The sequence below is a fragment of the Epinephelus lanceolatus genome, chromosome 19, assembly GCF_041903045.1.
Source record: "Epinephelus lanceolatus isolate andai-2023 chromosome 19, ASM4190304v1, whole genome shotgun sequence".
Taxonomy (NCBI): Eukaryota; Metazoa; Chordata; class Actinopteri; order Perciformes; family Serranidae; genus Epinephelus; species Epinephelus lanceolatus.
This window is the reverse complement of record NC_135752.1, coordinates 40,732,756-40,753,756: the sequence shown is the minus strand read 5'-3', so window position 1 is coordinate 40,753,756 and position 21,001 is coordinate 40,732,756. Positions and strand designations below refer to the sequence as shown.

The 21,001-nt window shown below is 45.5% G+C and overlaps 1 protein-coding gene across 3 annotated transcripts; it reads left to right on the top strand.

Moving 5' to 3' along the window:
• The first annotated feature begins 1,670 nt into the window (after positions 1 to 1,670).
• On the top strand, positions 1,671 to 20,425 carry LOC117269261 (uncharacterized). 3 transcript variants are annotated; one of them, XM_033646172.2, is made up of 10 exons: positions 1,671 to 1,814; positions 1,930 to 2,039; positions 2,986 to 3,061; positions 3,468 to 3,599; positions 3,686 to 3,809; positions 5,481 to 5,541; positions 5,616 to 5,662; positions 5,755 to 5,830; positions 6,241 to 6,372; positions 19,550 to 20,425. In XM_033646172.2, exons 2-10 carry the CDS (start codon positions 2,017 to 2,019, stop codon positions 20,169 to 20,171), a joined length of 1,293 nt encoding a protein of 430 aa, XP_033502063.2. In that variant the 5' UTR covers positions 1,671 to 1,814; positions 1,930 to 2,016; the 3' UTR covers positions 20,172 to 20,425. The 3 variants fall into 3 exon arrangements, with proteins under 3 accessions (XP_033502063.2, XP_033502062.2, XP_033502064.2); XM_033646171.2 differs by having other exon boundaries at positions 1,686 to 2,039; XM_033646173.2 differs by having other exon boundaries at positions 1,688 to 2,039; positions 19,553 to 20,425.
• The last annotated feature ends 576 nt before the right edge of the window (positions 20,426 to 21,001 follow it).

Genomic DNA, 21,001 nt, shown 5'->3' with positions numbered 1-21,001 from the left:
CAGTTAGCTCCACTGGTAGCTAAGCTCTGGATACGTCAGCCTGTGTATTGTTCTGATTGGTCGTAGCGTTATCCAATTGCATGCAGTGATATTTTCAAATGCATGCTTGGTGCCGCCCCTCGAGTTGGGCCATTTGCATTACTCATAGCCAGACCCTAAATCTTTCTAGATTTGGGTCTGGATTTCCAGGCTAGAGCTTCTGCAGGGTGGAGAGCTGAAACAAAGCACGCTGACAGCAGCATTCATTCATTCATTCATCAGGTGCATCACTACTGAATATGATGCACATCTCTACTTTCCACTGTCTTGTGAATGTTCTTCAACATCATGTTCACTTGATCATCTCGTTGTTCTGTCAATATAACACTGACGATCAGCATCAGTCTGTTTTCCTCTCTCTCGTCTTCTCGTACTCTCACTGTCACTCTGTCAGACGCTGAGTTTTGCTTTTGCTCCCTGATTGGTTTTCCATGTCTGATGAACGTAGACGCTGAGTTTCTGTTTAACGTCTTTCAGTTTGTGTCGGGTGTGCGTGACGACACTTTATGTTTGACATGTTAAAGATAAGTGACACTTAAATAAAAGACTTGAATCTGTTCAGTTCGTGCAAGGTGTTAAATATACATTCAAGAGACCGAACATATTTCAGTCAGACATGCTCAGTGATGACCGCTTCCTGTGTGTCAGTGTGTTTCTCCAGCTGTTTGGTCACTTTACTGCTCTTCACTGCCACCTACTGGATGTTAACATGTAAGGCATTTATTCTGCTGAGGCTGAACGCTCCACTGTGTCTCTCAGTGTATAATGATAATTGTCATTTAAAAAAAATCAAAATAAAAAAGAAATCAAGTTAAAAACAAACAAAGAAGGAGATGTCCCAGAATGGGTCCTTAAAAATCAAAATAATTCCGTAACATGTTCTTAAAATGTAAAAAATATAATAATTATAAATAATTAAATTTTAATAATGGAACAATTTAAATCATTTTCTAAATTAATTTTTATAGTATTTATTTATTTTCTAACTTCTTGCTAATTTTCTGGGTCATTTCTTCTTCCATTGCTCGCTGCCTTCTTCCCATGTCATGAAAGAAACCAAGCTGGGTTGCTGTCAGGTTCCAGAGGGTTAAAAATCAATCATTTCTATTAAATCAAACATTTTAAAAAAATCTGTCTCCTCTAGGACAACGTGGCCAGTGGCCCTCAGGTAATGTGGGGTCCAAATTTTGTCTCTCACGAGACTTATCAATGTCATAGGAAACAGGGGAAGACAATGGAAAAAGAAATACAATAAATATGTAATTTAATGCAAAAATTTCATGATAATAATAATAATAATGATTATAAATATTTTTTTTCTCAAGTTGGTTTTTTTCCCCCCAGTTTTTTTTAAATAGTTTTCTAAATCTATTATTTCCCTCTCTTTTACTAATTTCTTGCTATTTTTTGGGTCATTTCCTGATTTCAAAAGGTTAAAATCAATCATTTCTAAATAAATGTTAAATCATGTTTAAATCAAGGTGATGTCCAGGTGTGTAGGTGATGTCCAGGTGTGTGAGGGACTCACCTGAGGCCTGGAGCAGATCACAGGAGCAGCAGTGGTCGGATAAAACCAGAAGGTGGCAGCACTGCACCGTGAAGGATGCAAACTGCCGGAAAACACCAACGAAGAAGAAGGAAGAGGCGGAAGAAGTGACGTCATCTAGGCGCGACCGGAGCGGGATCTGTTTTCAGTTTGTGTCGGGAGCAGGCAGGAGGCTGAGGAGAGTTATAAGATGGATGCTGGTGTTCACAGGAGGTTCACATGAGCTCAGGTGGATGTTTACCTGCAGTCAGACGGTGGGAGGAGCTTCAGCTGGTGTTACCGGAAATACGGAGTTTTAAACGGACTGTGTGTGTGTGTGTGTGTGTGTGTGTCTCCGCTTGTAGAGGCACGTGGGGACGTGACGTGTTTTTATCTTTAGATTCACACAGTGAGGTTGATTAAATCACAGAAGACAGAGACACAGTGGGACGATGAAGAGGGGAATACCGGACAGGTGAGCACCACATTTAACAGTCACGTGATGAGTTACTGTCCGGTTCTTTATGATGAACACACAGGACTCAGTGTGTTTACTGAGGGGACGAAACTACAGCTCAGAGACCTTCAGTCAGTCCTGGATTCAAACTACAAACATCTCAGTACCATTAACACGGAACAGGAAGTGACGTGGCACCAAATAACGTCCTATATTTTATTGTAAATATAATAACTTTATCTGTACAGCACCTCTCATACAAACACGCAGCCCAAAGTAATGAATGACACAGACACAAGACAAGAACATATTAACAAGCAAAACAGAAGAAACAAACAAACAAACAAATCACAGCAAATCTGGTGTGATTTGATATTATTGCTCCACTTGAGTGAAACCAGTTCAGACTGGTTCATCAGTGGGAGCAGATCATGATGATGACGTCAGGTCTGTGTTGTTGCTTCATGAATAATGACAATGTGTTAAAGACAACAGAAACCAGAGATCAGCTGATACTGATAATGATTCTCACTGATCAGTAACATTTAAACTTTTCTGACTTCAAGATAAAAGAGTTCAGGACATTACTCTGCCTTTACCACTTAGTGATCAGCTGACGTCAGAGGTGGAGGAAGTACCTGAGAGGAAAATTAGAGCTGCCCCCCGATTAAGACTGTTGCTAGGGGACCAACAGTCCTCATCAGGGTCCATCGGTGGAAAACAAGTGGTCAGAATTTGGGTTGAAACTGTAGGAGATTTTCACTGTCTCAGAAAATATCACAGTTTCAGTGTTACAGAATTATAATTATTAATGAAAACAGCTTCAGTACGATTTCAGTCAGACGGACATGTTTACGTGTATTTTAAAAGTCCGGTTTGATTCGGACTGACGCAGTAAACAGATTTTTCTCTGATGTCATGTAAACATACTGACCGTGACACTGATGTTGTTTCTTATTGACAGGTGGCTGGATTACAAAGCGGTCGGTAAAAGACTTCACGGGACTCGTTTCATCGCCTTCAAAGTGCCTCTGAAACAGGTCAGGAGATAAAGGAGGTTTTTTAAATACGTTAAAACATTAAAACAACAACAGCTTTCCCATCTTCTGCAGCAGTTTGTGTTTTCTGGTGTGTCACGTTGGATGTCACGGACAGGTTAGCAAACAGTGGAAAGTAGCATGGAGGCCGTGAAAATGTCACGGTGGTTACTTCTATTTAATATCATGCAGTGTCTCTCTCTCAAACTTGGTGCAAACTAAATTTTAAACAGTGTTCAAGTGCTTGGACGGAGACAGCTGGTATGTTGTAGTGGTGTGTAACAAGACTAAGAAGATACCAGAGTTTCTCTTTAAAGCTGAAGTTTATGTATCACAGAATTTGGCAGAGATTTTGGGAGCGAGCAGTGAGACTGTGACCGCTGATGAAAATCTGTGTTTTATCTGTTAGTCTCTGAACCGTCAGCTGCCATGTTCGGATGCGTTTGGTCCGTGGGAGCTGCTGGACGCTCTGAACAAAGAAAATCAAGAGCTTGGTTTGATCATCGACCTGACCTTCACCACACGTTACTACAAACTAGAGGTAAACGACCACACGCCCAGGACTGGATCAGCGCTTCTTCTTTTTCAGTTTAAAGTGATGAATATTTATTGTTTTCCCGTGCGCAGGACGTCCCAGACTCACTGCTGTTTGTGAAGATCTTCACAGCCGGTCACGAGGTTCCCAGTGACGACACCATCCTCAGCTTCAAACGTGCTGTACGCAGGTTTCTACGAGATAACGCAGAGAATGGTGAGAGATGCTGCTGACGAGTGATCATTACTGTTATTTAGTGTGTAACATGTCAGGAAGCTACATAACATTAACTTTTAGTTAGCTAACGATTTAAGCTCCATATCCATTACTGTCAGTTAGCTAACGATTTAATGATTTAAGCTCCATATCCATTACTGTCAGTTAGCTAACGATTTAGGCTCCATATCCGTTACTGTCAGTTAGCTAACAATTTAATGATTTAAGCTACATATCCATTACTGTTAGTTAGCTAACGATTTAAGCCACATATCCATTACTGTCAGTTAGCTAACGATTTAGACTCCATATCCATTACTGTTAGTTAGCTAACGATGTAACGATTTAAGCTCCATATCCATTACTGTTAGTTAGCTAACGATTTAGGCTCCATATCCATTACTGTTAGTTAGCTTACAATGTAATGATTTAAGCTCCATATCCATTACTGTCAGTTAGCTAATGATTTAAGCTACATATCAAAGCTACATAACCATTCGTTTTAGTTCGCTTACTACTGAAGCCACTTCAGTGCTTTTAATTAGCTAACAATTTAAGCTACATAATCAGTACTTTTTAGTAAGCGAACTACTTAAGCTACATAACCATTAGTTTTAGCTAGCAGTTTAAGCCACATATCTATTACTGTCAGTTAGCTAACGATTTAAGCTACATATCAAAGCTACATGACCATTCATTTTAGTTCGCTTACTACCGAAGCCACATAATCATTACTTTTAGTAGCCTAACAATTTAAGCTAAATAACAGTTACTTTTAGTTAGCTAAAAATGTAAGCTACGCAACCATTACTTTTAATAAGCTAACAAAATCAGTACTTTATAGTAAACGAACTATTTAAGCTACATAACTATTAGTTTTAGCTAGCAGTTTAAGCTACATAGCCATTACTTATTTAGCTAATTATGTGTACTCTATATAAATTATTTTTAGCTACATTTTAGACATTTTCACATTACTTTTAGTTTGCTGTTGAGACTTCTCTGCTTGCTTCCTATTTTTCACGTACTCTCAGTTGCAGCACGTTGAGTTCAAGCTGGAGCGCAATATCTGGGTTTTTTGTTTTGTTTTTTTAAACTCAAACAGTTATGCTTTAGCACAGTGTGTCCATGCAGCCCCCATTACCTGCATAAGTGCCACAGATTTTAATAATATCGAATGCCAAGATGGCGCCTATTCAGTCCAGTGGAGTTGCTCACCAACACCAAAAAAGTTTCCGAGCTTCCAGGTTTACCTCCACGGCATGATACCCACTGAATATGCTGAGCAGTGTTTCACCCGTTTGGTTCATAGACTCAACATTGTGATGACATCACAGATTTTTATGTCACTTTTCTCGACTTGAGGGAAGTTTTACAAATAAAAACTACCATGGCCCAAACGTTAATAAAAAGAGTCATATTGACCATGTTTACAGTTGGAGGTTTACAGATTTACAGACGTTTCTTTCATGATGGTCGTCTACAGGGAAAATGCTTTTTATGCCGGAGGGGATTTTTGTGCTGCAGTACTGCGAGTAGAAGTACCCCCCAGGGTATAAGTACCCCTGGTTGGGACTCACTGATTTAACAGGTTGTTCCTCTGGGTAAAGTGCTACTATATTCTACTGTGTACTGATTTTAGTCACAAATAAACCGTCCCTTGCATTACAGACAAGCTGATCGGCGTCCACTGCACCCACGGTCTGAACCGCACCGGCTACCTGATCTGCAGGTGTGTTCAGTGTGAATCACACATACATGAAGTGTTGGTGTGATCAGTGTTTAACAGCTGTGTCTGACCTGCAGGTATCTGATAGATGTTGATGGGATGGATCCTAAAGAAGCTGTGGAGTGTGAGTGCTGACGCACAGTCGTCTGGTTTTAATCTGTGTTTGACTCATTTCTGAATTAAAGTGAAACATCTTAAATGTTCTTTTGTTGTCAGTGTTCAACTCGTCGCGGGGCCACGCTGTAGAGAGACAGAACTATCTGGACGACCTGCGATGTGGGCCGAAGAGGAGGTGATCACGTTATCTTTAAAAAGATCTTTCATAGTGTTGTATTTTATTTATGGTTATGTGTGGTTTGCAGATTTATGAGAATTTCACTTCATGAGAATATTATCTCTTATATTATAAATTCACTGAGGAGTCATAGAAAAGATAGTTCAGAACCTGCCTGAGAATTTTATGTTTTAAAGTTTTCTTCAGTGTCACAGTAATCCAGTGACAGTCGTCTGTACATCAGTGGGTCCACTGCAGACAGGAGCTGCTAATGGATAATTCGGCATACTGTAATGGAGACTGTTTGACAAAATGTAAACAGATATAGGCTAAAAGCTATGTTTTAGCTCACAGTTAACTCACTGACTCCATAGCAACGTTAGGCTCTGGTTCGCTGTGACTAATCTGTTGTGATTGGTTTAAAACAGTAACGAGGGGATGGAGGAGTCCGAGCAGGAGCCAATGAGAGGTCTTGCTACTCATCGGCTGAGTTACAACACGTCTGACTCCAACAGCAGAGATGACAGACGGCCACACTTTAATGTCTCACGGTACCACAGGTAGGAACCAACGAGACTTCCTGTTTGACGTATTTCTCCAAATGTGTCGACGCCCCCCCCTCCCCCCCCCCCCCCCCGGCTCGCAAATTCTTTGATGTCTCTTCATGCCTCCGTGCCTGTGATAGCTGTGGCCGGAGATAGTATGATTTCAGGTTGTTGGTCCCATTCTTTTGAACACGATGTGTCAAAAACACCTCATAGGGAATTTATTTGGCAGAAACGTCCACTTGGTCGAAAAGATGACATGATTAGATTTTTGTGGTCAGAGGTCATTCTCGTGAATACATTATCACGGGAATTTCCACTTGGACTCAACAATGAACTGATTGGATGTTAATGGTCATCAGATAAAGGTCAAGGTAACTGTGACCAGGGGCCTCATGTACAAAGGGTACGTACGCACAAAAACGTGGCGTACGTCCTTTTCCACGGCAAAGTTCAGATGTATCAAGAGTGAAATGACCGTGGAAATGTGCGGTAACTCACGCCAACTTCATGGCTGGCGTACACACGTTTCTACAGCTGTTGATCCTTTGGTGACACTTAGAGATGATGCTGGGAAACTGTTATAATAAATAAATGTGAAAACAGTCAGTCCTCAGAGTGATGTGCACATCAGAGACACATGAACAATTAACACTGACGAACAATTAACACACCCACGTGTCTGCAATTAGATGAGTGGATATCAAAGTGGTGCAGAAAATAGCGTTAACGACAACGGCTGCTTTAGCAGTATGAAGACATTGTAAATGGTGCAATACAAAGAGAGCGTGTGTTCAGAGACAGATGGCACTGGCACATGATAACAACTGGCTCATCAGCCGCTTTAGGTTGACCCCACTGGGGCTCCTAGCTCCAGGGCATTCCAGAGGGAGCTGGCCGACCGATCGGGACTGTGCCAGTCGACCCTGAGCCGAGTCATGCCAGCTGTGTGGGAATTATCCGCATGTCAGCCAGGTATATCAAATTCCCATATGCAGCTGAACAGGCCAACATTAAAGCACAATTTGAGAGCGAGAGCCGGTTTTGCTAATGTTACCGGAGCTATCGACTGCACACACAAAGCGCCATCGCAGGATGAATTTGTTTGTCAACAGGAAGCATTTTCATTCAATGTACAGATGCACTGTGTGTGATGGGTGGCTTCTTGGTGAGTAAATGATTTATTCGTTTAATTGTCCTAATATTAATCCCCCTGATGTGCACTGAGCATGTGCGCCCCCAAATATTATCAGTACTAGTTAGTGGTTAAAGTTAGTGACTTGCTGTTTGTTGCTGGTTAAACTACAGCTTCAGAGCTTTCTAACAAGCCCCTGATTGTCTCTGTGTTTAAACCAGAGTCCTGCACTGGGTCGGGCACCCGACGGGTACCTGCAAAAACAGCTGATTTGCGGGTGGTTTTTAAAAAAACATTTTTTCCCGGGTTCGGATCTGGGTGGAAAAAATAACATGCGGGTCGGATCGTGAGTTTTAGATAAACACATCAGTCATTAGTTCGGTAAACTACAGATAACTATCTTGGTCATTATTTACTCTATGAGGATCGCCTCCGCTATTTCTTAACAGTCATTGGTTCAGCTGTTTACACGCGTTTCACCATCTAATAACACAATTTGTGATTGGACGACAGAATCAACATGGCTGCCACTGTCTAACAAGCGCCGCTTCCAAAACAGTAAATAATTATTTAGGTATTTGAGAAATAAGTGGATAAAACGTACAACTATCACTTTATAATGTTTCTGAAGTGTTTCCCTGATGGATTACTTCTCTCCTCGATGGATTCTAAAAACACGTGACGGCTCGTAACTGCTGAACGTCGCTCTGGACAGAAAGTAAGTCTATTATTACACATGTAAAGTTCCTTTACATAGATTAAAAGTTTAAAAGCATTAAACGTAACAAACAAGTGCTTTTACACTCGTATGGGAGAAGAACACAGAGGGTTGATGATGGAGCTGAAGTCAGGTTTTTATTGTGAGAGCTGCTTCATTCAGGTCGTTGTTTACTCACTGGCACGTTAACTGTGGCGATATGCTGTTCAATATTCAGCCAGTATGACCCAAAATGATTACTTTAAATCCGGGTTACGGGTCGGGCTGCGGGTCGTGTTTCAACGGGTCTGTGTGTACACTTTTCTGACCCCACAGCATTGACAGCCTCACACACACTCTCCCACTGACTCCTCTTGTGTTTAGTATTGATGCCGGAGGACAGCATGCCAAAAAGTACATTTTGCGCACCTCCACTTCAGTGAGTAGAGTCTCCACTTCAGTGAGTAGAGTCTCCACTTCAGTGAGTAGCGTCTCCACTTCAGTGAGTAGAGTCTCCACTTCAGTGAGTAGAGTCTCCACTTCAGTGAGTAGAAGTCTCCACTTCAGTGAGTAGAGGTCTCCACTTCAGTGAGTAGAGTCTCCACTTCAGTGAGTAGAGCCTCCACTTCAGTGAGTAGAGTCTCCACTTTAGTGAGTAGAGTCTCCACTTCAGTGAGTAGAGCCTCCACTTCAGTGAGTAGAGTCTCCACTTCAGTGAGTAGAGTCTCCACTTCAGTGAGTAGAGCCTCCACTTCAGTGAGTAGAGTCTCCACTTCAGTGAGTAGAGTCTCCACTTCAGTGAGTAGAGCCTCCACTTCAGTGAGTAGAGTCTCCACTTCAGTGAGTAGAGCCTCCACTTCAGTGAGTAGAGTCTCCACTTCAGTGAGTAGAGTCTCCACTTCAGTGAGTAGAGCCTCCACTTCAGTGAGTAGAGCCTCCACTTCAGTGAGTAGAGTCTCCACTTCAGTGAGTAGCGTCTCCACTTCAGTGAGTAGAGTCTCCACTTCAGTGAGTAGAGTCTCCACTTCAGTGAGTAGAAGTCTCCACTTCAGTGAGTAGAGGTCTCCACTTCAGTGAGTAGAGGTCTCCACTTCAGTGAGTAGAGTCTCCACTTCAGTGAGTAGAGTCTCCACTTCAGTGAGTAGCGTCTCCACTTCAGTGAGTAGAGTCTCCACTTCAGTGAGTAGAGTCTCCACTTCAGTGAGTAGAAGTCTCCACTTCAGTGAGTAGAGGTCTCCACTTCAGTGAGTAGAGTCTCCACTTCAGTGAGTAGAGCCTCCACTTCAGTGAGTAGAGTCTCCACTTCAGTGAGTAGAGGTCTCCACTTCAGTGAGTAGAGTCTCCACTTCAGTGAGTAGAGCCTCCACTTCAGTGAGTAGAGGTCTCCACTTCAGTGAGTAGAGCCTCCACTTCAGTGAGTAGAGGTCTCCACTTCAGTGAGTAGAGCCTCCACTTCAGTGAGTAGAGCCTCCACTTCAGTGAGTAGCGTCTCCACTTCAGTGAGTAGAGCCTCCACTTCAGTGAGTAGAGTCTCCACTTCAGTGAGTAGAGCCTCCACTTCAGTGAGTAGAGTCTCCACTTCAGTGAGTAGAGTCTCCACTTCAGTGAGTAGAGTCTCCACTTCAGTGAGTAGAGGTCTCCACTTCAGTGAGTAGAGGCTCCACTTCAGTGAGTAGAGCCTCCACTTCAGTGAGTAGAGCCTCCACTTCAGTGAGTAGCGTCTCCACTTCAGTGAGTAGAGCCTCCACTTCAGTGAGTAGAGTCTCCACTTCAGTGAGTAGAGCCTCCACTTCAGTGAGTAGAGTCTCCACTTCAGTGAGTAGAGTCTCCACTTCAGTGAGTAGCGTCTCCACTTCAGTGAGTAGCGTCTCCACTTCAGTGAGTAGAGTCTCCTCTTTAGTGAGTAGAGTCTCCACTTCAGTGAGTAGAGTCTCCACTTCAGTGAGTAGAGTCTCCTCTTTAGTGAGTAGAGTCTCCACTTCAGTGAGTAGAGTCTCCACTTCAGTGAGTAGAGTCTCCTCTTTAGTGAGTAGAGTCTCCTCTTTAGTGAGTAGAGTCTCCACTTCAGTGAGTAGAGGTCTCCACTTCAGTGAGTAGAGTCTCCACTTCAGTGAGTAGAGTCTCCTCTTTAGTGAGTAGAGTCTCCTCTTTAGTGAGTAGCGTCTCCACTTCAGTGAGTAGAGTCTCCACTTCAGTGAGTAGCGTCTCCACTTCAGTGAGTAGCGTCTCCACTTCAGTGAGTAGAGTCTCCACTTCAGTGAGTAGAAGTCTCCACTTCAGTGAGTAGAGTCTCCACTTCAGTGAGTAGAAGTCTCCACTTCAGTGAGTAGAGGTCTCCACTTCAGTGAGTAGCGTCTCCACTTCAGTGAGTAGAGTCTCCACTTCAGTGAGTAGAGTCTCCACTTCAGTGAGTAGAAGTCTCCACTTCAGTGAGTAGAGGTCTCCACTTCAGTGAGTAGAGTCTCCACTTCAGTGAGTAGAGCCTCCACTTCAGTGAGTAGAGTCTCCACTTTAGTGAGTAGAGTCTCCACTTCAGTGAGTAGAGCCTCCACTTCAGTGAGTAGAGTCTCCACTTCAGTGAGTAGAGTCTCCACTTCAGTGAGTAGAGGTCTCCACTTCAGTGAGTAGAGTCTCCACTTCAGTGAGTAGAGGTCTCCACTTCAGTGAGTAGAGCCTCCACTTCAGTGAGTAGAGGTCTCCACTTCAGTGAGTAGAGCCTCCACTTCAGTGAGTAGAGCCTCCACTTCAGTGAGTAGCGTCTCCACTTCAGTGAGTAGAGCCTCCACTTCAGTGAGTAGAGTCTCCACTTCAGTGAGTAGAGCCTCCACTTCAGTGAGTAGAGTCTCCACTTCAGTGAGTAGAGTCTCCACTTCAGTGAGTAGAGTCTCCACTTCAGTGAGTAGAGTCTCCACTTCAGTGAGTAGAAGTCTCCACTTCAGTGAGTAGAGTCTCCACTTCAGTGAGTAGAAGTCTCCACTTCAGTGAGTAGAGGTCTCCACTTCAGTGAGTAGAGGTCTCCACTTCAGTGAGTAGCGTCTCCACTTCAGTGAGTAGAGCCTCCACTTCAGTGAGTAGAAGTCTCCACTTCAGTGAGTAGAGTCTCCACTTCAGTGAGTAGAGCCTCCACTTCAGTGAGTAGAGCCTCCACTTCAGTGAGTAGAGTCTCCACTTTAGTGAGTAGAGTCTCCACTTCAGTGAGTAGAGCCTCCACTTCAGTGAGTAGAGTCTCCACTTCAGTGAGTAGAGTCTCCACTTCAGTGAGTAGAGGTCTCCACTTCAGTGAGTAGAGGTCTCCACTTCAGTGAGTAGAGCCTCCACTTCAGTGAGTAGAGCCTCCACTTCAGTGAGTAGAGCCTCCACTTCAGTGAGTAGCGTCTCCACTTCAGTGAGTAGAGCCTCCACTTCAGTGAGTAGAGTCTCCACTTCAGTGAGTAGAGCCTCCACTTCAGTGAGTAGAGTCTCCACTTCAGTGAGTAGAGTCTCCACTTCAGTGAGTAGCGTCTCCACTTCAGTGAGTAGCGTCTCCACTTCAGTGAGTAGAGTCTCCTCTTTAGTGAGTAGAGTCTCCACTTCAGTGAGTAGAGTCTCCACTTCAGTGAGTAGAGTCTCCTCTTTAGTGAGTAGAGTCTCCACTTCAGTGAGTAGAGTCTCCACTTCAGTGAGTAGAGTCTCCTCTTTAGTGAGTAGAGTCTCCTCTTTAGTGAGTAGAGTCTCCTCTTTAGTGAGTAGAGTCTCCACTTCAGTGAGTAGAGCCTCCACTTCAGTGAGTAGCGTCTCCACTTCAGTGAGTAGAGTCTCCTCTTTAGTGAGTAGAGTCTCCACTTCAGTGAGTAGAGTCTCCACTTCAGTGAGTAGAGTCTCCTCTTTAGTGAGTAGAGTCTCCACTTCAGTGAGTAGAGTCTCCACTTCAGTGAGTAGAGTCTCCTCTTTAGTGAGTAGAGTCTCCTCTTTAGTGAGTAGAGTCTCCTCTTTAGTGAGTAGAGTCTCCACTTCAGTGAGTAGAGTCTCCACTTCAGTGAGTAGAGCCTCCACTTCAGTGAGTAGAGTCTCCACTTCAGTGAGTAGAGTCTCCACTTCAGTGAGTAGAGTCTCCTCTTTAGTGAGTAGAGTCTCCTCTTTAGTGAGTAGAGTCTCCTCTTTAGTGAGTAGAGTCTCCTCTTTAGTGAGTAGAGTCTCCACTTCAGTGAGTAGAGGTCTCCACTTCAGTGAGTAGAGTCTCCACTTCAGTGAGTAGAGTCTCCACTTCAGTGAGTAGAGTCTCCACTTCAGTGAGTAGAGTCTCCTCTTTAGTGAGTAGAGTCTCCTCTTTAGTGAGTAGAGGCTCCACTTCAGTGAGTAGAGGCTCCACTTCAGTGAGTAGCGTCTCCACTTCAGTGAGTAGCGCCTCCACTTCAGTGAGTAGAGCCTCCACTTCAGTGAGTAGAGCATCCACTTCAGTGAGTGGAGTCTCCACTTCAGTGAGTAGAGTCTCCACTTCAGTGAGTAGCGTCTCCACTTCAGTGAGTAGTGTCTCCACTTCAGTGAGTAGAGCATCCACTTCAGTGAGTAGCATCTCCACTTCAGTGAGTAGAGCCTCCACTTCAGTGAGTAGAGCATCCACTTCAGTGAGTGGAGTCTCCACTTCAGTGAGTAGAGTCTCCACTTCAGTGAGTAGAGTCTCCACTTCAGTGAGTGGAGCATCCACTTCAGTGAGTGGAGCATCCACTTCAGTGAGTAGAGCATCCACTTCAGTGAGTAGAGCCTCCACTTCAGTGAGTAGAGTCTCCACTTCAGTGAGTAGAGCATCCACTTCAGTGAGTAGAGCATCCACTTCAGTGAGTGGAGCCTCCACTTCAGTGAGTAGAGTCTCCACTTCAGTGAGTAGAGTCTCCACTTCAGTGAGTAGAGTCTCCACTTCAGTGAGTGGAGCATCCACTTCAGTGAGTGGAGCATCCACTTCAGTGAGTAGAGTCTCCACTTCAGTGAGTAGAGTCTCCACTTCAGTGAGTAGAGCATCCACTTCAGTGAGTAGAGCATCCACTTCAGTGAGTGGAGTCTCCACTTCAGTGAGTGGAGTCTCCACTTCAGTGAGTAGAGTCTCCACTTCAGTGAGGAGAGTCTCCGCTTCAGTGAGTAGAGTCTCCGCTTCAGTGAGTAGAGTCTCCACTTCAGTGAGGAGAGTCTCCACTTCAGTGAGTAGAGCCTCCACTTCAGTGAGTAGAGTCTCCACTTCAGTGAGTAGAGCCTCCACTTCAGTGAGTAGAGCCTCCACTTCAGTGAGTAGAGCCTCCGCTTCAGTGAGTGGAGTCTCCGCTTCAGTGAGGAGAGTCTCCACTTCAGTGAGTAGAGGTCTCCACTTCAGTGAGTAGAGTCTCCACTTCAGTGAGTAGAGCCTCCACTTCAGTGAGTAGAGCCTCCACTTCAGTGAGTAGAGCCTCCACTTCAGTGAGTAGAGGCCTCCACTTCAGTGAGTAGAGTCTCCACTTCAGTGAGTAGAGTCTCCACTTCAGTGAGTAGAGTCTCCACTTCAGTGAGTAGAGGTCTCCACTTCAGTGAGTAGAGGTCTCCACTTCAGTGAGTAGCGTCTCCACTTCAGTGAGTAGCGTCTCCACTTCAGTGAGTAGAGTCTCCACTTCAGTGAGTAGCGTCTCCACTTCAGTGAGTAGAGTCTCCACTTCAGTGAGTAGAGTCTCCACTTCAGTGAGTAGAAGTCTCCACTTCAGTGAGTAGAGGTCTCCACTTCAGTGAGTAGAGGTCTCCACTTCAGTGAGTAGAGTCTCCACTTCAGTGAGTAGAGTCTCCACTTCAGTGAGTAGCGTCTCCACTTCAGTGAGTAGAGTCTCCACTTCAGTGAGTAGAGTCTCCACTTCAGTGAGTAGAAGTCTCCACTTCAGTGAGTAGAGGTCTCCACTTCAGTGAGTAGAGTCTCCACTTCAGTGAGTAGAGCCTCCACTTCAGTGAGTAGAGTCTCCACTTCAGTGAGTAGAGGTCTCCACTTCAGTGAGTAGAGTCTCCACTTCAGTGAGTAGAGCCTCCACTTCAGTGAGTAGAGGTCTCCACTTCAGTGAGTAGAGCCTCCACTTCAGTGAGTAGAGGTCTCCACTTCAGTGAGTAGAGCCTCCACTTCAGTGAGTAGAGCCTCCACTTCAGTGAGTAGCGTCTCCACTTCAGTGAGTAGAGCCTCCACTTCAGTGAGTAGAGTCTCCACTTCAGTGAGTAGAGCCTCCACTTCAGTGAGTAGAGTCTCCACTTCAGTGAGTAGAGTCTCCACTTCAGTGAGTAGAGTCTCCACTTCAGTGAGTAGAGGTCTCCACTTCAGTGAGTAGAGGCTCCACTTCAGTGAGTAGAGCCTCCACTTCAGTGAGTAGAGCCTCCACTTCAGTGAGTAGCGTCTCCACTTCAGTGAGTAGAGCCTCCACTTCAGTGAGTAGAGTCTCCACTTCAGTGAGTAGAGCCTCCACTTCAGTGAGTAGAGTCTCCACTTCAGTGAGTAGAGTCTCCACTTCAGTGAGTAGCGTCTCCACTTCAGTGAGTAGCGTCTCCACTTCAGTGAGTAGAGTCTCCTCTTTAGTGAGTAGAGTCTCCACTTCAGTGAGTAGAGTCTCCACTTCAGTGAGTAGAGTCTCCTCTTTAGTGAGTAGAGTCTCCACTTCAGTGAGTAGAGTCTCCACTTCAGTGAGTAGAGTCTCCTCTTTAGTGAGTAGAGTCTCCTCTTTAGTGAGTAGAGTCTCCACTTCAGTGAGTAGAGGTCTCCACTTCAGTGAGTAGAGTCTCCACTTCAGTGAGTAGAGTCTCCTCTTTAGTGAGTAGAGTCTCCTCTTTAGTGAGTAGCGTCTCCACTTCAGTGAGTAGAGTCTCCACTTCAGTGAGTAGCGTCTCCACTTCAGTGAGTAGCGTCTCCACTTCAGTGAGTAGAGTCTCCACTTCAGTGAGTAGAAGTCTCCACTTCAGTGAGTAGAGTCTCCACTTCAGTGAGTAGAAGTCTCCACTTCAGTGAGTAGAGGTCTCCACTTCAGTGAGTAGCGTCTCCACTTCAGTGAGTAGAGTCTCCACTTCAGTGAGTAGAGTCTCCACTTCAGTGAGTAGAAGTCTCCACTTCAGTGAGTAGAGGTCTCCACTTCAGTGAGTAGAGTCTCCACTTCAGTGAGTAGAGCCTCCACTTCAGTGAGTAGAGTCTCCACTTTAGTGAGTAGAGTCTCCACTTCAGTGAGTAGAGCCTCCACTTCAGTGAGTAGAGTCTCCACTTCAGTGAGTAGAGTCTCCACTTCAGTGAGTAGAGGTCTCCACTTCAGTGAGTAGAGTCTCCACTTCAGTGAGTAGAGGTCTCCACTTCAGTGAGTAGAGCCTCCACTTCAGTGAGTAGAGGTCTCCACTTCAGTGAGTAGAGCCTCCACTTCAGTGAGTAGAGCCTCCACTTCAGTGAGTAGCGTCTCCACTTCAGTGAGTAGAGCCTCCACTTCAGTGAGTAGAGTCTCCACTTCAGTGAGTAGAGCCTCCACTTCAGTGAGTAGAGTCTCCACTTCAGTGAGTAGAGTCTCCACTTCAGTGAGTAGAGTCTCCACTTCAGTGAGTAGAGTCTCCACTTCAGTGAGTAGAAGTCTCCACTTCAGTGAGTAGAGTCTCCACTTCAGTGAGTAGAAGTCTCCACTTCAGTGAGTAGAGGTCTCCACTTCAGTGAGTAGAGGTCTCCACTTCAGTGAGTAGCGTCTCCACTTCAGTGAGTAGAGCCTCCACTTCAGTGAGTAGAAGTCTCCACTTCAGTGAGTAGAGTCTCCACTTCAGTGAGTAGAGCCTCCACTTCAGTGAGTAGAGCCTCCACTTCAGTGAGTAGAGTCTCCACTTTAGTGAGTAGAGTCTCCACTTCAGTGAGTAGAGCCTCCACTTCAGTGAGTAGAGTCTCCACTTCAGTGAGTAGAGTCTCCACTTCAGTGAGTAGAGGTCTCCACTTCAGTGAGTAGAGGTCTCCACTTCAGTGAGTAGAGCCTCCACTTCAGTGAGTAGAGCCTCCACTTCAGTGAGTAGAGCCTCCACTTCAGTGAGTAGCGTCTCCACTTCAGTGAGTAGAGCCTCCACTTCAGTGAGTAGAGTCTCCACTTCAGTGAGTAGAGTCTCCACTTCAGTGAGTAGAGTCTCCACTTCAGTGAGTAGCGTCTCCACTTCAGTGAGTAGCGTCTCCACTTCAGTGAGTAGAGTCTCCTCTTTAGTGAGTAGAGTCTCCACTTCAGTGAGTAGAGTCTCCACTTCAGTGAGTAGAGTCTCCTCTTTAGTGAGTAGAGTCTCCACTTCAGTGAGTAGAGTCTCCACTTCAGTGAGTAGAGTCTCCTCTTTAGTGAGTAGAGTCTCCTCTTTAGTGAGTAGAGTCTCCTCTTTAGTGAGTAGAGTCTCCACTTCAGTGAGTAGAGCCTCCACTTCAGTGAGTAGCGTCTCCACTTCAGTGAGTAGAGTCTCCTCTTTAGTGAGTAGAGTCTCCACTTCAGTGAGTAGAGTCTCCACTTCAGTGAGTAGAGTCTCCTCTTTAGTGAGTAGAGTCTCCACTTCAGTGAGTAGAGTCTCCACTTCAGTGAGTAGAGTCTCCTCTTTAGTGAGTAGAGTCTCCTCTTTAGTGAGTAGAGTCTCCTCTTTAGTGAGTAGAGTCTCCACTTCAGTGAGTAGAGCCTCCACTTCAGTGAGTAGAGTCTCCACTTCAGTGAGTAGAGTCTCCACTTCAGTGAGTAGAGTCTCCACTTCAGTGAGTAGAGTCTCCTCTTTAGTGAGTAGAGTCTCCTCTTTAGTGAGTAGAGTCTCCTCTTTAGTGAGTAGAGTCTCCACTTCAGTGAGTAGAGGTCTCCACTTCAGTGAGTAGAGTCTCCACTTCAGTGAGTAGAGTCTCCACTTCAGTGAGTAGAGTCTCCACTTCAGTGAGTAGAGTCTCCTCTTTAGTGAGTAGAGTCTCCTCTTTAGTGAGTAGAGGCTCCACTTCAGTGAGTAGAGGCTCCACTTCAGTGAGTAGCGTCTCCACTTCAGTGAGTAGCGCCTCCACTTCAGTGAGTAGAGCCTCCACTTCAGTGAGTAGAGCATCCACTTCAGTGAGTGGAGTCTCCACTTCAGTGAGTAGAGTCTCCACTTCAGTGAGTAGCGTCTCCACTTCAGTGAGTAGTGTCTCCACTTCAGTGAGTAGAGCATCCACTTCAGTGAGTAGCATCTCCACTTCAGTGAGTAGAGCCTCCACTTCAGTGAGTAGAGCATCCACTTCAGTGAGTGGAGTCTCCACTTCAGTGAGTAGAGTCTCCACTTCAGTGAGTAGAGTCTCCACTTCAGTGAGTGGAGCATCCACTTCAGTGAGTGGAGCATCCACTTCAGTGAGTAGAGCATCCACTTCAGTGAGTAGAGCCTCCACTTCAGTGAGTAGAGTCTCCACTTCAGTGAGTAGAGCATCCACTTCAGTGAGTAGAGCATCCACTTCAGTGAGTGGAGCCTCCACTTCAGTGAGTAGAGTCTCCACTTCAGTGAGTAGAGCCTCCACTTCAGTGAGTAGAGTCTCCACTTCAGTGAGTGGAGCATCCACTTCAGTGAGTGGAGCATCCACTTCAGTGAGTAGAGTCTCCACTTCAGTGAGTAGAGTCTCCACTTCAGTGAGTAGAGCATCCACTTCAGTGAGTAGAGCATCCACTTCAGTGAGTGGAGTCTCCACTTCAGTGAGTGGAGTCTCCACTTCAGTGAGTAGAGTCTCCACTTCAGTGAGGAGAGTCTCCGCTTCAGTGAGGAGAGTCTCCGCTTCAGTGAGTAGAGTCTCCGCTTCAGTGAGGAGAGTCTCCACTTCAGTGAGTAGAGCCTCCACTTCAGTGAGTAGAGTCTCCACTTCAGTGAGTAGAGCCTCCACTTCAGTGAGTAGAGCCTCCACTTCAGTGAGTAGAGCCTCCGCTTCAGTGAGTGGAGTCTCCGCTTCAGTGAGGAGAGTCTCCACTTCAGTGAGTAGAGTCTCCACTTCAGTGAGTAGAGCCTCCACTTCAGTGAGTAGAGCCTCCACTTCAGTGAGTAGAGCCTCCACTTCAGTGAGTAGAGGCCTCCACTTCAGTGAGTAGAGTCTCCACTTCAGTGAGTAGAGGTCTCCACTTCAGTGAGTAGAGTCTCCACTTCAGTGAGTAGAGTCTCCACTTCAGTGAGTAGAGGTCTCCACTTCAGTGAGTAGAGGTCTCCACTTCAGTGAGTAGCGTCTCCACTTCAGTGAGTAGCGTCTCCACTTCAGTGAGTAGAGTCTCCACTTCAGTGAGTAGCGTCTCCACTTCAGTGAGTAGAGGCTCCACTTCAGTGAGTAGCGTCTCCACTTCAGTGAGTACAGTCTCCACTTCAGTGAGTAGCGTTTCCACTTCAGTGAGTAGCGTTTCCACTTCAGTGAGTAGAGTCTCCACTTCAGTGAGTAGAGTCTCCACTTCAGTGAGTAGAGTCTCCACTTCAGTGAGTAGCGTCTCCACTTCAGTGAGTACAGTCTCCACTTCAGTGAGTAGCGTTTCCACTTCAGTGAGTAGCGTTTCCACTTCAGTGAGTAGAGTCTCCACTTCAGTGAGTAGAGTCTCCACTTCAGTGAGTAGAGTCTCCACTTCAGTGAGTAGCGTTTCCACTTCAGTGAGTAGAGTCTCCACTTCAGTGAGTAGAGTCTCCACTTCAGTGAGTAGAGTCTCCACTTCAGTGAGTAGAGTCTCCACTTCAGTGAGTAGCGTTTCCACTTCAGTGAGTAGCGTTTCCACTTCAGTGAGTAGCGTTTCCAATTCGCATTCTGTGAAGATTTTCTTTTTTCCCGTCTTACTCATTCTCATTCTGCATATTTAAATGGGGGCGTGGACAGGGAGGGGTCGGGTACTCCAACGTGTGCTCAATTCCACGTTGATTGGGATGTACAAAGGAAATTTACTTGGATTCATGTGTACGCACAGATTCATACATCTGGATGTTTTTGTGCGTACAGCGTTTTTTGGATTTAAGCGTACGCCATGTTTCAGTAGGAAATCCACTCAAGTCTTTGTACATGAGGCCCCAGGTCTGTGTCATTCTCGTGAATGAAATATCTCACAAATTCCTTGAGGGAATTTCCTCAACTTTGGCACAAACGTGCACTCGGACTCAACAATGAACTGACTAGATGTTGGTGGTCATATGTCAAAAGTCAAGGTCACTGTGGCCTTGCGCCTCTGTTATTCTCATGAATGTGATATCTGAAATGAAAAAGGCCATAAGGGAATTTATTCAAATTTGGCACAGACATCCATTTGGACTCCGTGATGAACTGGTTAGAATTTGGCGGTCAAAGCTCACTGTTTTTGGCCATAACTCAGGCTGACTAAGACAGAACTCTAACTCTAGTTGTCTCTGCTCTAACAGTGTCCCTCTGTCTGTCTCTGTTCCAGCAGATCTTTTCCTCCCATAGAAACAAACCATCACCCACATTGGCACCATTCACACGATGGCCTCCTCCCCACTCCGCCGTTACTCCCCCCACCCATGGGAGCCCACTTTCACCCGTATCGATGGACGCCTCCTCACCCTGACAGTCAGTGTAGGAGACCCCCTGGCTCAGAGGAGAGGAGGTCCAGATATGCTCCCTCAGAGCCGAAGAGGAGGTCCAGATATTCTCCCTCAGAGCCGGAGAGGAGGTCCAGATATTCTCCCTCAGAGCCGGAGAGGAGGTCCAGATATTCTCCCTCAGAGCCGGAGAGGAGGTCCAGATATGCTCCCTCAGAGCCGGAGAGGAGGTCCAGATATGCTCCCTCAGAGCCGGAGAGGAGGTCCAGATACGCTCCCTCAGAGCCGGAGAGGAGGTCCAGATATGCTCCCTCAGAGCCGGAGAGGAGGTCATCGTCCTGCCTGCAGGAGGACAGATGGAGAGCTCCTCCTCCTCTCCCTCGTTACTCCGCATGCTGGACCAACGAGTCCAACGGCTACGACCGGCGTGAGGAGGAGCGGGCGGGTCCTAACATGAGACATCACTTCACACATACACACAGAGTGAAAACATATAACGACTATTAGTGTCGTCTCCACAGGACACTGAGACATGCTGCTCATCAACAGGGGGACGATTTAGGGCTACAGACAGACAGACAGACAGACAGACAGACAGACGTCTTGTGTGTGCTGCTCAGATCAGTCTACATGTTTACTGAAATTACAAAATGTCTTCTCGTCTACAGGTGAGGGTCACACGCCCCTGTGTGGTGGTGGTTATCAGAGATGTCAGAGTTGATGACACATTTTAATGTATGGGCTAAAATAAAGCTGATGAAACTTAGATCCTGTCTTTACTGAGCTTTACTGTATGAAATAAAATGATGTTTGATGCATGTGATCTTTTCTGACCACAGACTGAAGGAAATAATTGTTGTAGACACTGTGACATCGCACACTGGTTTGTTTACTCCCATTTTGAAGCCTCCCATTCGGCATTTTGGTTGTCGCCATCTTAGATTTTTGGAGCCAGGAGTGAACATATTTGAATGAGAGGGTGGAGCTATGACCTTGTGTCAGCTTCATTCTCATAGATGCAATATCTTAGTCCCTCAAATTTGGCACAAGCGTCCTCTTAGACTCAATAATAAACTGATTAGATTTTGATGGTCAAATTTAAATGTTTTGGGAAGGGGTAAACAAATTTAAATGTTTTGGGAAGGGGTATACAAATTTCAATGTTTTGGTAAGGGGTATATAAATTTAAATGTTTTGGGAAGGGGTATACAAATTTAAATGTTTTAGGGAGGGGTATACAAATTTCAATGTTTTAGGGAGGGGTATACAAATTTAAATGTTTTGGGAAGGGGTATACAAATTTAAATGTTTTGGGAAGGGGTATACAAATTTCAATG